Consider the following 13,065-nt stretch of genomic DNA (forward strand, 5'->3'; position numbering starts at 1 on the left):
AGCACATAACATTAATAAGATTGTTGTACCAGTCAGAACACATTCAGACAGTTTAGATGAACAGCTTATGAAATTCCATGATGCTAAATTTCTTGCTATAATCGACCTCCGGTCTTCATATTGTCAAATAAAACTACATGAAAAAAGTCGGAAGTATACCGCCTTCGTATGTGGGGCAGGAGCCTTGAATTTCAAGTATTACCATTTGGATTGAACGTAAGTGCAGGTGTCTTTATCTCCGCACTGGATAAAAGTGCTACGGTCTGAACTTTTGGGTAAGGTAAAACTATACGTGGATGACCTTCTAGTAGCTACACCCACTTGGGTAGAACACTTAAGATTAATTGAGTAAGTATTGAGCAGCTTTTCAAAATATGGAGTGACACCAAATCTCAATAAATCTAATTTCGGACAAGAAAAGGTAGAAGTTTTAGGACACATAATCTTTTCAGAAGGCATATTGCCAGAGCCCAAAAAACTTGATGTCATTAGGAACTGCCCTGTTCCTCAAAACAAGCGCTTGGCAATTAAAGGCATACGTAGGACTAGTCTCATTTATCAGGAAATTCATCCCTAACCAACTTACAAACAGTGATGCTTTACTCAATTTTCTCTAGAAAAACAGATCTTGGCTATGGCACGAGCAATGTCAAACCGATTTCGAGAACATCAAGCAAACCTTATTAAATGCTAATATTTTATCTCAAACAGACATGAAGGATTTTTGTTTATGCACTGACGCGTCTTCTCAAGGTCTGGGTGAATGCATTTTTCAAATGGTAGAAGAAGAGAGTAATCTCATCCCTAAAGTAATTAGCTCCACCATCTGAAGCTGAATGTTCATATTCAGTTATGTAGCTGGGGCGTACGGCTGTAATTTGGTCCTTTAAAAAGTTTGAATATTTCCTTTGGCGTAATCATATAAAATTATACTCTGACCATCTGTCCCTATAATTTTTGTTAACTTGTAAATTGCTACACTGACGGATGGCCCGGTGGTGTGACATTTTTGTTTGTATTTTCTCTTATATATCAAATGTGTGTATATGATGAAATGAGTGGTTGTAATAAGGAAGAATTTTACTCTTATGTATATAGTGGCAGTGATACTCTAAATACAACGCTTTGCCTTATGTGTAGCCCAGTTGTAAATAAATAAATGAACTTGCAAAACACACGGTAGCAGGCAATACAATACACAACTTGCCGTGACGTAAGTGGTATCAGAGTGCCACAGCGCATGTGCATTGGGGAGCAAGCTAGTCAACAAACCACAAGTGCGTACAAGCCAGACAGGCACAGCTGGAAGTGTTGCAGCACACAAAACAAACAAACCCAATGAGCTACAGCCTGCACTAGCATTTGTAAGGTCTATTGCATAAACAGGGGCATAGAAAATTAAGGGGGAATCTATACTACAACTACAACTATCTACACAATACATACATACAAAGATAAGTTAAGGAATGATACACACAGGAAAGGGCCACTAAACTACAAGATATTTACTTAAGCTATGCTACTATATACATTATATCTATAAATGTACAATATTTACAAACTTAGGTACTGAAAGAGCATGCACTAATTATACTTGAAGAACCAGAAAAGTCTTTCTGCAGGTAATCAAACGACTACAGTATAAATGTCAAACTGAATAAGAGGTCGCACCACACCTGTAATACTCTTTATCTTTCAGATTTATAAGGTAAGTAGAGATGCACACAAGACATTAAATAAGTTTTGTGATAGCATGACTGCACACTGAAGTGAATGAATATATGGTTGATTATATGAAAATGGTATTAGCAGCCATCGAGCCACTATACACTTATCTATGAAAAATTGGTTTTAAGTTTTTTTTCTTCCATGGAAAGGTGCATCGACATATCCTAAACTGAAGAAAGATAAATGCCTGTAGAGTGTTAGGTACCATATGAACAGAAGAAAGGACCACACCATAAGATAAATATAGTTATAAATTTATGATATGTATGTATGTGATAGTGGAAGTTTGTGAAGAATAAAACAGTTAAAGTACGTCACATATGATGATGCTGAAATAAGGTTGAGCTCTAGCAAATAATCAAGGGGTCAAAACCTAACTACTGTGACTGTCAACTACCCATGAAAACGTCAAACCCCTGATTTATATTGAAATTTTTATGCACATTTGATACTTATGTAAACATTGTTTTACGGTCATTGTCCCATAACATATTGTATTGATGATACAACTCTGTATACCTTAGCATATGAAATGCTATCTTTTATACAATGAACATAACAAGTAAATACTGAGCTACACTTTTAAACACTGAAAAGTATTTGATATGAGTGGTATTGTCAGATTTGAGTTGTGTTTATAAACAACAAACTATTTTGTTCTTGGAATCATAGTTAAGTCTATTAATGAGGTGTAACTGAGTATATAAATGCCTTCCTGTGGAATTTCCTCAGCCTTGTAGTGTGTAGATCATTCCTGGAGAGTGCTAGAGAGACGAGGCCATGCATAGTTATCTGAGTGGCGCATATATATATATTGTAGCGACTATTGTTTCATTCTGTAATTCTTTGGAATTGATAAATAAGCTCTGAAAAGGAGCCACTGTAAATTAAAATGAAATGTATGTTAATTTATGCCATAAAGGAAAAGATAATCTATTATTGTATGATTTTTATATGAAGAATTTATAACCAAACAAGAGTAAAATGTGTACTCGTATAACTGGAATCGAATAATGTAACTAGATTGTAATTTCACAAAATGTACTAAAGCAAAATGACAAGCAATGAACATATACATAAAAAGGGGAGAGAATATGTTACGGACTATATTTTACATAAGTGACGATAACGGCAAGTCAGCAAACGAATAGGATAAGTGTATTTTGTAATGCAACTGTATGAAAGACGCTCAAAAACAAAGTGCAAAAACATACAAAACCTGGCTGCAAAGCGTTAAGTGTGCGTGTGATATATGTGGGTGTGTGCAAGATAAACTAAAGATGGAAATACTTTGTGTAACATGAATTTCCTGTGCTTGACAACGTCATAAAAACATGCATTTTCTGTGCTTGACAATGTCGTAAAAGTGGCAAGAAACTTCCCTTGTCAACAGATGTCGGATGGTGTCCCCACTGAATAAGTGAGAGCAATGAGAAGAAATAAATTCCTCAGACCGCTGATATGGAAACCAGTAGTCACCGCATCGAAGATGCGGACCATGCCACTGAACACATCTTCAGAAACTTGTGCAGTGAAAGATACGTAAATGCACGACATGGACACTGGCCTTTTACTAAACACATGAGCGCGAGCTGGGCAATAACGGACATTGCACTGCACGCACATGCTTTACAAGCTAAACACTGTGCAGATGCTGAATGACAACAATGGAACTATACGGTTACAGCAATCACTTCGTTAGGAGGGAAAACTTATGTATGTATGTGTTAAAAGAGTCTGACAAGCCCATATAAATTGATAACCATACAGGATAACTCCAATGGTCAAACATAAAGGCTATGCCTATACCAGCCAGGGTTATCAACCCTCAAAAGGAGAAATAAGCTTGGACAATGTGTACCTCCATGTGATGGGGGAGGAGGGGAGGGGAGGGGGGGGGGGGAGGGAGGAAGGGGGAAGGGGGGAGAGAGAGAGAGAGAGAGAGAGAGAGAGAGAGAGAGAGAGAGAGAGAGAGAGAGAGAGACGAAATAAGCTCTTCAGTTTTTATCTTCACCTGTTTTCTTCATGTGCAGTACCACAGACATATATTTGTTAAAATACATTTTGAAGTATTCCACCGTGGCTGTTTTGAAAACAGCTGGGATGGAATACTTCAAAAGTCTCACTCAACTTTTCTTCTGCTCAGTTGTGAGGTTGTTACTTCTTCTTGCTCTCACTTATTCAGTGGGGACACCATCCATACATCCGACATCTGTTGACAAGGGAAGTTTCTTGCCACTTTTATGATATTGTCAAGCACAGAAAATAGGTGGTAGCTGGCGGACATATGAAGAGATCTGTCACACAAGTATTGTTTAAAAAAGTGTATTTCAAGTATACATTTACAGTGTTAAAGAAGGTTATTACAAAAGTAAAGTTTTATTCATATATTCACATCGACCACACCTGCCTGTTCATCATTTCGCCCGCATCGAGAATCCTGCATCTGAAGGTTCGGAGGAGACAAGAGGCATTTGGATGAGCAGCGGAGGAGCAATCCTGCATCGGCATTTTTATAATCAGGACTACGCACAATGGAATTAATGTGAAGAAGTACGTAACTTAAATGATGAATATTGATCTTACATATATTGATGTTGAAGATATGTTGATATAAGTACCAGTTAGAATTCACCCACGATATGTGTACCTTCCAATTTCTTTCAATTATTCTTTCCAATTAATTTTTTTAGTAATTCAAGCAGCAATTATTAATGAGTTTCCATTATTTATCCGCCCACCTATATGCACTACTCATCATGTGCAGAAAGAAAACGTTTTAGATAGTGTGTTAAGTATACGTAAGGAAGCATCTGCTGTCCCAAGGATTATTATTGTTATATTATAGTTCTTCAAAGATTTGTCTTTAGTTATAATGTTTGAGGTTCTGTTGACCAACAAAGCAGTGACTCAAAACCTGGCAGACACTGGCATAGCACATGCAGCAGGTGACTAACTGTGGCTGCAGGAAGATCGTGGTTTAACACCCTGTCAATGATGAGAGAATTGATTGTGTTGCTCAAATTCAGATCAGAAGTGGGTAGAGAAGGAAATCAACCATACCCTTTCATAAGAACTATCCCAACATTCACTTTAAGCAATGTAGAGAAACACTGCAAAACTAAATCTTTATGACTAGACGGGGGGATTGAACTGCTGCCGTCCTAAACACAAGTCTAGTGTCTTAACACTACAATTGGTCAAGAACTTATGTAAGGGTCGGCAAGAGAAGTCCGAAAGTAATGAGACTGACTTTTTTTTTTATCATAAGCTGTAATCACTTTACACATCAAATATGCCCCGCTTCCAAATGGTTCCCTTCAGAACTTTTACAATGATGGAGGTGATGTTTCCAGTCTTCATAACAATCCTGGAATGCTTTTGCTGGAATACCTTTCAACCTCTTTATAGGACAGGTAGAGTTTGCAGTGTGCCCCTCTTGACTTTGCTATTTAGTTTAGGGAGCATATTTGAAAATCCACTCTTTGCTACCTGTGTAATGTGACTGAAGAATTCTGGCTCCCTCTGAAATGGTCCATAAGATTAATAAACACAACCATCCAATTGTTCATTTTCTTCATGTGCAGTACCACAGACGCTTGTTAAAATACATTTTGAAGTATTTCACCTTGGCTGTTTTGAAAACAACTGGGATGGAATACTTCAAAAGTCTCACTCAACTTTTCTTCTGCTCGGTTGTGAGGTTGTTTAGAACCATCTTTGCACACACTTTTTGCATGTCCTAATACTGTGTTATGAATTGGTGAATGCTAAATACAATCAAATTTAGATTGCTAATGATCATCTTCACTGTCAATCAGTGACCTGATGAAGCAAGACAATTCACCTATTCCACATTATCATTAGCTCTTGAGGTTGAAAGCCCTTCCACATGGGTTTAGTGTTCCACTTCTTCTCTGCCTGCTGAAAAGGAATTATGCCACCTGAATATTGATGCCTTGGATAAAGAATGTTCACTATTAAGCCATTTGCAACTTTCACAAGTCACAGTAGTAATTTCACTGAACTTCACAAAAAAATCAATGGTACACATTGCTCATACTTTTGCTGACCTGCATTTGTAATTCACTTGAGAAACACAACTTCACTTGAGAAACACAACTTCACTTGAGATGCTCTCAAAACTCACTAATCAACTGCAGCAAATTAAAACTGGTACTGAGTCAACGGCATGAGTTAACTCATCTGCCACGTGAATGGCGAGGCAACAGTGTTGTTGCTCCATGCACACTGTCAGCGGAGCATGATCTAGAAGACCCATTGACATATATATGGTGTTTCAGATCTGCTGTAATGGTGTGTCTCATTTACTTCTGGTAAAATATGTTTTGGCAAATTGATAAGAACGAATATAGTGATGAACATTTATCAAGGTTTCTGTACTATAAGAGCCTTCAGTGGTTTTGAAAAACAGATTCGAGGCTTCAAGATCTGTGAAGAGATGGTCTGTAGCTTGTACTATCAATAGACTGGAGAAAGCTGGTTTTGTATAGTAAAAAAAGTTTAATGACAATTGGTTGGAAGGTGATAATACATGAAAGACTATATGTTTGTTTGTGATGAGTATCCATCCAATTTAACCAAAAGTGTTCAATTCATTTTAAACCTCATAATTTCTACTCCTAGTTTTTTAATTTAAAAACAACTTACCAAATAGAGATAATAGGTACAAAAAGGAGACAGTAAACACTCTTTAGTTCTGGAAAATGATTCATCCAAAAACTAGCAAGATTCTCATTTTTGTTTGTGTAATTATTTATGGCTCAATGCCTCAACTGTTCTGTGAGTTATTACCTTTACTACTTCAATTACTTATGTTTCACCACAGACTTTCCATTACTATATTAATGTTAAAATTGATATCACATAAAGCACAATAAAAACACATTCTCACACATAATTATGTACGATTTCAGTATGAGAAGCTAACATATTGAACAGGTCAGATTTTTTTCAGTAGATAAAGAGAGAAGCTTAGAAATACTTCTTGTATTCATTCGGACAATTATTACAGAAGTCAAAAGAAATGCCTGAACATAACTGATAGGAATACTGAACAATACCTCCAAGCATACAGATACGAATTCAACTCTTCTCTATTGCTTTACAACACACAACCTATAAAATTATTCTTCGAGTAGCACCATTCAGTTTCTTTTTTTTAAACTATAGAGATTTCAGGGATGTTTATAGAAAAGAAACAATTTGGAACAAACTTATATGGAAAATATGTTCCTTGATAAGTTAATGATTAATTCATGGTGGTGATAGAGTCCGCCAAATTACTCACCTCAAACAGCTGATTCCCACAAGGCGTTTCTTGAAATCATGTGAACCAACCACCAAGTCTAAAAATTGTGGTACAATAAATGTTGTAAATGATTCTATGTCTGCAATTTCACACAAAGCAAATTGGCAGCACTCATAAACATCATCAAAATTTTCATCCCCACCACCTGAAAATAGGAAAAGCAACTGAATTGTTTGCAGTCACTCTAACTGCTAGTATTCAAGAGAGAGACATTATAATGACTTAACAAATAAGTGATTATGTTTTGAATAATCTGAAGAAAATTCAATTATATCAAGTCAGGTACACCTTCAAAATACAGAAGCCCAAATACAGTATTCACTGTACACTCAATATTCTACAACGTGGAACCGCATGTCTGCTATACCAATGTACATGGTTTGAGCAAGTTCTATGGAACAAGCCGTACGCTGCACATAACAAAAAACATGCTCACTGTAGTAACTATGTAGTACATGAAACTGATCCAAGTAACATGTTCGCCAGACCAATGTACATGGCTTGAGCAAGTTGTATGGAAGAAACAGTATGTTGACACCATACATAACAAGAAAAAACAACCATACAGAAGGTGTAACATAAATGATACATGGAACAACTGATGTGAGCAGTACAAACTAAAAGGACATAGAGTGAGTCATTGCTCCTCCGTGCGTATATAGGCACGAGTTGCTGGTAGAGGGTACCATGCGCACGCTTCCTACAGGTGTTCTCTAGTGGCCGGCCTACACTGATACAGCTGGTGTTTGGATTAACTACAAACGTGCCGTGATACTACCCTCGGAGCACTCACAATTGCAGGCGCTTGCAGCAGGATACAGTAATCTTCTACCTCGTGTGAAGAGGGTGCCCAGGAGACGCAGGTGGCCTAACGAGAGACACATCCATTGGAACTGGACCAGAGGCATCTGGTGCCGACAGCGGGAGTGGGACACTGTGCCAGGCAGGCATCAGGGCTTTGAGCCAGAGCGCACGAAGATGCAGACAATTCCAAGGGCAGTTGTCCCGTACGACACCCGATGACAGCATCGAGAAGGAGAGTGCCAATCATCAGCAGGCAAGCCACAATGCAAAGGAGACATAGCTGGACCCAAGGGCATCGATGGCTGTGGTGATGATGGTGAGGGGGGCAGGAGAGGCTGGAAAAGTAAGCTGTGTCAATGGAGCCGATGACAGAGATGGACCCATGCCAGGTGCCAGGAAGCTGACATCCCAAGGCATCGCTTGTGGAAGAGGCAGCCAATGGGATGGGGGCATCTCCACACCAGGCGATGATGGGCTCAAGGCAGAGGGTGGCAAGGCGGGCTACGGGGCTGGGGGCTGCACCAGCAAACTGGGAGCTTCTGGTGGCGAGTGGGGGCACAACTAATCAAAGAGGCACAGCACCAGCTCTTTGGCTGTACCCAACCGCAGCAGGTGCAAAACAGGCTGCGGAAAGTGGGAGAGCATGCTTGGTTGTTGGCTGTGAAGTTACTCAGTTGGGCTCCGCTCCTCCATAAGAGTGAAGTGACAGATGTTCAGAAAGCAGAAAAGGCATTGTCCAGGGAAAACTCACAACAAATTTTTTTCATTTGGGACTTGAATGTATACACTAATTGTTTCACCTCACTATTTGATTGATGGTGGAATGGTTGATCAGTAACATGTGCAATGCCATGATGGGAACAAAACAATTGAAAGGTGCGAGAAGCAAACTGGGGCCCATTATCAGAAACAAGTACAAACCAACCCTTCAAAAGCACACTAACTGTGACTTCAGCCAATGTCGACGCACACTGAAGAATATAAGGAAACCTTGAAAATGCATCCACAAATAAGAGCCACTACAAATTAAAGAAGGGACCCGCAAAGTCTACATAAATGCATCCCATGACTGGTGTGGAGAAGGCCGGGGCGACAGAGATGCCCTGGAAACTGTCTGCTGTCATGTGTACTGCTCACAAGCCAGGAAAAAAAAGACAGACAGACAGACAATTTCGCCATCAATCCCTGTCCAAAAAAAATGTCTCCTAGCTAACACTCTAGTGCATGAAACTCCCTAAAAGCCCTGTTGGAGAAGGTGTAGAATTTTGCACCATAACACTGCGGGAACAACTACTCTCAGAGGGAGGTCTTACACAGACAACAGCAAAACACCATCAAAAACAGAGAAGCAACACCATAAGGAGAAATAGTTGCACAGAGGTCCAAAGCCCGACCCGGCGGTTTACCTGGCCAGCCTTGTTGAACAAACCGGACCACCTGGTGGAGAACCCGGTCAGCGGCAACGGCAGCTGCTATGTGCGAGCTTGTAATTGGGAAACCGTCAAATCATGAACTGCATTTCAATATCAAGATGGAAACAAAGCAATTCTTCATGAATGAAGATGGGAAGATGGCAAAAGGTGTCCACATTGGCATGTTTAGATGTAGATCAAAAATGGATTTCGTAATTGTAGTGAGACAAGAATGCTGCCTAGCATTGTAGACTTGTGGAGCCTTGTCAGGCAAGGAAGTGTGAGGGTTAAACAACGAAACCAAAGGTTTACGACCAGCAACAAGGTGAAACTTGGAGGCATACAAAAAAAAAAAAAAAAAAAAAAAAAGTATGAAATTTTTGGAGAGCATAGACTATGGCAATAGCCTTTTTTTCCACATTAGAGTAGGAATGCTGGGCTGGAATGAGGCATTTAGAGACGAGTGGGACAGCTATCTTTATACCGATAGTGTGACAATATGTGTGCATCTGCACTATACTCCCACCTACAGGCCACTCTGCACGCTGTTTGTAGCATGCTTACCAACTTACAGAATAATGGCACGAAATGTCAATTTGTTATTACAAATTTAAGGTTTTCATTTGACTCACCCTCATATTTACAGCTCTTTGTCAATGCATCTGCCCATCTTCCTCCTTTTTTCTCAACCTCCTGACACTGTACCTGTTGGCAGCCTAGTCCCTGCACATTCCACCAGACAGTGTTCATCTCTCTCCCCACCTGTACACTACTATTCCTTCCTTTTCCCCACCTCTTCCAGATGCTGCTTGCACCCCAAGTACATTTGCATTCTGGCCCAAGGTGCTGGAGTTGGCAGTCACGTGTGTATGAGGTGTGCTTGCTTTTGTGTGTGTGTGTGTGTGTGTGTGTGTGTGTGTGTGTGTGTGTGTGTGTGTGTGTGTGCGCGTCTTTTTTACTGATGAAGACTGTGGCTGAAAGCTTTATGTAAGTGTCCTTTAATTGTGCCTGTCTGCAACGTGACACGTCTTCTTTTCGGTAAATCACAATCTGTCTTTTCTTACATTGCTGAAATCCCTACCTGGAGTTTCCCTTGTTTGATTCATTTTACATTTCCATGTACGCTCTCTATCAGACATTTAACTATTCACAAACACACTCATAAACAAGTTTACAATAGTCATCTTTAATAAGACGTAATGCCACAATACTTAGAAACCCAGCTAGAAAATTTGAAAATAAGGCAACTTTGAAAAGAAGGCAACTTATGAGAGGACTCATACTATGCAGTTTTGTGCAGCTGTTGATGGACTTACTACAGAAAAACTGTTTTGAAGTTTCTGGAAAGTCTTCAAGACACTTTAGAGACCTCATTTCATTAGATGGCACTATCCACAATTTTCTCTGTCACAATGATAATGACACTGATGTGTAGATATGTGAGGAATATACATACAAAATTAAACACATTATACAGAAGTCTGCAAAAGCAATTGATTATATGCATTCAGCCTTAACATCGTAGATTAATATTGTGTCACTTACAGTGTCCATACAACCCACTGTACTCAAGTCTATCAAACTATCAACCACTAAGTTTGAATCCTTTTGCAGAGATGCCGATCCATTGCTTTCTACAATAAAGAAATATGTTTTCCTTTTGGGGTTTCTGTCAGGCGAACCAAAGTTGTTAGATGAAGTACCTCTAACAGTTAACATGTATGACGAAACAAATAAAATTTATTGAATCAGTACAGACATAGGAACCACGTTATACTGGTGCATCTCTATTATTTGGATGCACTAATGTCTCTACAGTCTCAGTGACAACTGAAACACTGAACTGTACATTCCTGGAATGCAACCACCATATTCAAGCAAAACATGCCCTAGAAAAAGCCATTGTAGCATATGGTAAAGTTCTCACTCCGAAAATTCTCTGAGAATTTCTTACTGAAATATGTCCAAAACGGGTTACCCATAGTAGAACTGTAGAGATGTGCTGAAATTACTGAATGTTTTGGAAGTAGTAGTTCAAGGTGCTCTTGCTGCACAAAAGACTGGCAGATGTCATCTAACATTCTCTAATTCCAAACTCACTGCAGTGACACTTCACATAAATTCAAAGCAAGAAAAAGACTTGCAAAAACCCAGACAAGAACTATGACCATGCTGTGTAATTTGTGAGGCTCACACTCATTGTGTCCAAGACTGCACTGTAGTGACTGACAACTAATAATGTATAGATAAGTTAAAGCAAGATAATCTCTGTTTTATATTTGTACATCGGCATCAAAGTACTAAAAACTGCAGTAGGAAGGGCAAGGTCTCACTTTCTAGTTGCATGAAACATCATCACAAAGCTGCCTGTACTGACACTGTTACTCCTGCTTCATCTTCTCAGAAAGTTATCGTTACTTCTGAAGGGAAAAATCATCAATTCACCTGATTTTACTTATCTTCCGATAGCTCAAGTTTGGGTGATGGACAATGAGTATTAAGCAGACTTAGTCATTCTTTAGTCAGTTGAGCTTCATTTCCAAGTTGCCAAGCTAGAAATTATAGAACATTGCAACCTAACTGTCAGCACCTTTGAAATGTCTTCCACAACTCCAGTGCACCTTATAGTCGTAGAAATCACTCTAAAGGGAATGTGGACCAATTCCATGACATATGTGAATGCATTTGAAAGCATATACTCATTTGCCGTGCAGCCAATTATACCTTCCAATATAAGGAAACTACTGCAAACCCGGATACTTCAGTTAGCAGACACAAACAATGACTCAGGTCTTCCTATTGAGATCCTTATAGGAACAGATTATTATTGGAAAATTGTTAAAGATTCTCTTTAGATTTGGCTAACATCATCCATTGTACTGATACCTTCCATTCTAGGTTGGATTCTTAGTGGGAGAAAGTAGAAGAGTGGCCCCTTTCCCCAAAAAACCCTATGTTATGGTATGTAATAATCTTCAGCAAACAAAGAAGAAATTTATTTCACTGGAGAAAAACATAACAAAGAGCACCAACCTGAAACACATTTACAAGGCATAAATGAAAGGCCACATCAAAGAGAGATATGTGGAAGAAAGACACATGAAATCGCACCTCCTGGACATACATCCAGTGACACAGTTTATCTGCCGCTTCAGGCAGTAAATAAAGAAAAGTTTGATGTAATGAAAAGGAGGGTGGCATTCAATGGTTTGTCACGTGAAAAGAATGCTCATTCACTGAATGACTCTTTAGAAATAGGCCCCAATTTCCTTCCCGACATTATTTCAGTTTTACTGTGATTCCGTTTATATCCAGTAGTCTTAATTGCCACTATCAAACAAGCATTTTTACAGTTAGTTCTTCATGGGAAAGAAAGAGATTTCGTGGGGTTTTTATTTATTTAAACAGACCAATAAGGAAACTATATCACAATTGACAAAAAAGATTATGTATCACTTCACCAGACTACCTTTAGGACTCACCTGCAGCCCATTTCTTCTCGACGTCGCACTAAAAGAACTTGCTACAATGCATAAAATAAATTTTCCTTGAACCGTTTTACTTGTTGAAGAGAACATATACATGGATGATTTTGTAGCAGATGCTGAAGATGACAGCACCATGATTAATTTGTATTACAAGCTTATGGTACTCGTAGGACACTTCAGCTTACCAATGGCGAATGAGCCAAAAGCTCATGCCAACTGACTGAAATATGGCTGTCACAAGGTGTCATAAACTTTACAGATATGGAGGTACTAGGAGTCCTCTGGAACACATGGACTTAAA

General features: G+C 39.0%; 1 protein-coding gene across 1 annotated transcript in view; it reads right to left on the minus strand.

The window, feature by feature from the left end:
• The window catches only part of LOC124757568 (MMS19 nucleotide excision repair protein homolog), a 148,677-nt gene that overhangs the window by 38,789 nt on the left and 96,823 nt on the right, over nucleotides 1-13,065 (minus strand). The window contains exon 9 of the mRNA XM_047249069.1: nucleotides 7,040-7,205. Within this exon, the coding sequence (XP_047105025.1) occupies nucleotides 7,040-7,205 (166 nt within the window). The remainder of the gene's footprint in view (nucleotides 1-7,039; nucleotides 7,206-13,065) is intronic.

Source organism: Schistocerca piceifrons, unplaced genomic scaffold, assembly GCF_021461385.2.
Source record: "Schistocerca piceifrons isolate TAMUIC-IGC-003096 unplaced genomic scaffold, iqSchPice1.1 HiC_scaffold_552, whole genome shotgun sequence".
Classification (NCBI taxonomy): Eukaryota; Metazoa; Arthropoda; class Insecta; order Orthoptera; family Acrididae; genus Schistocerca; species Schistocerca piceifrons.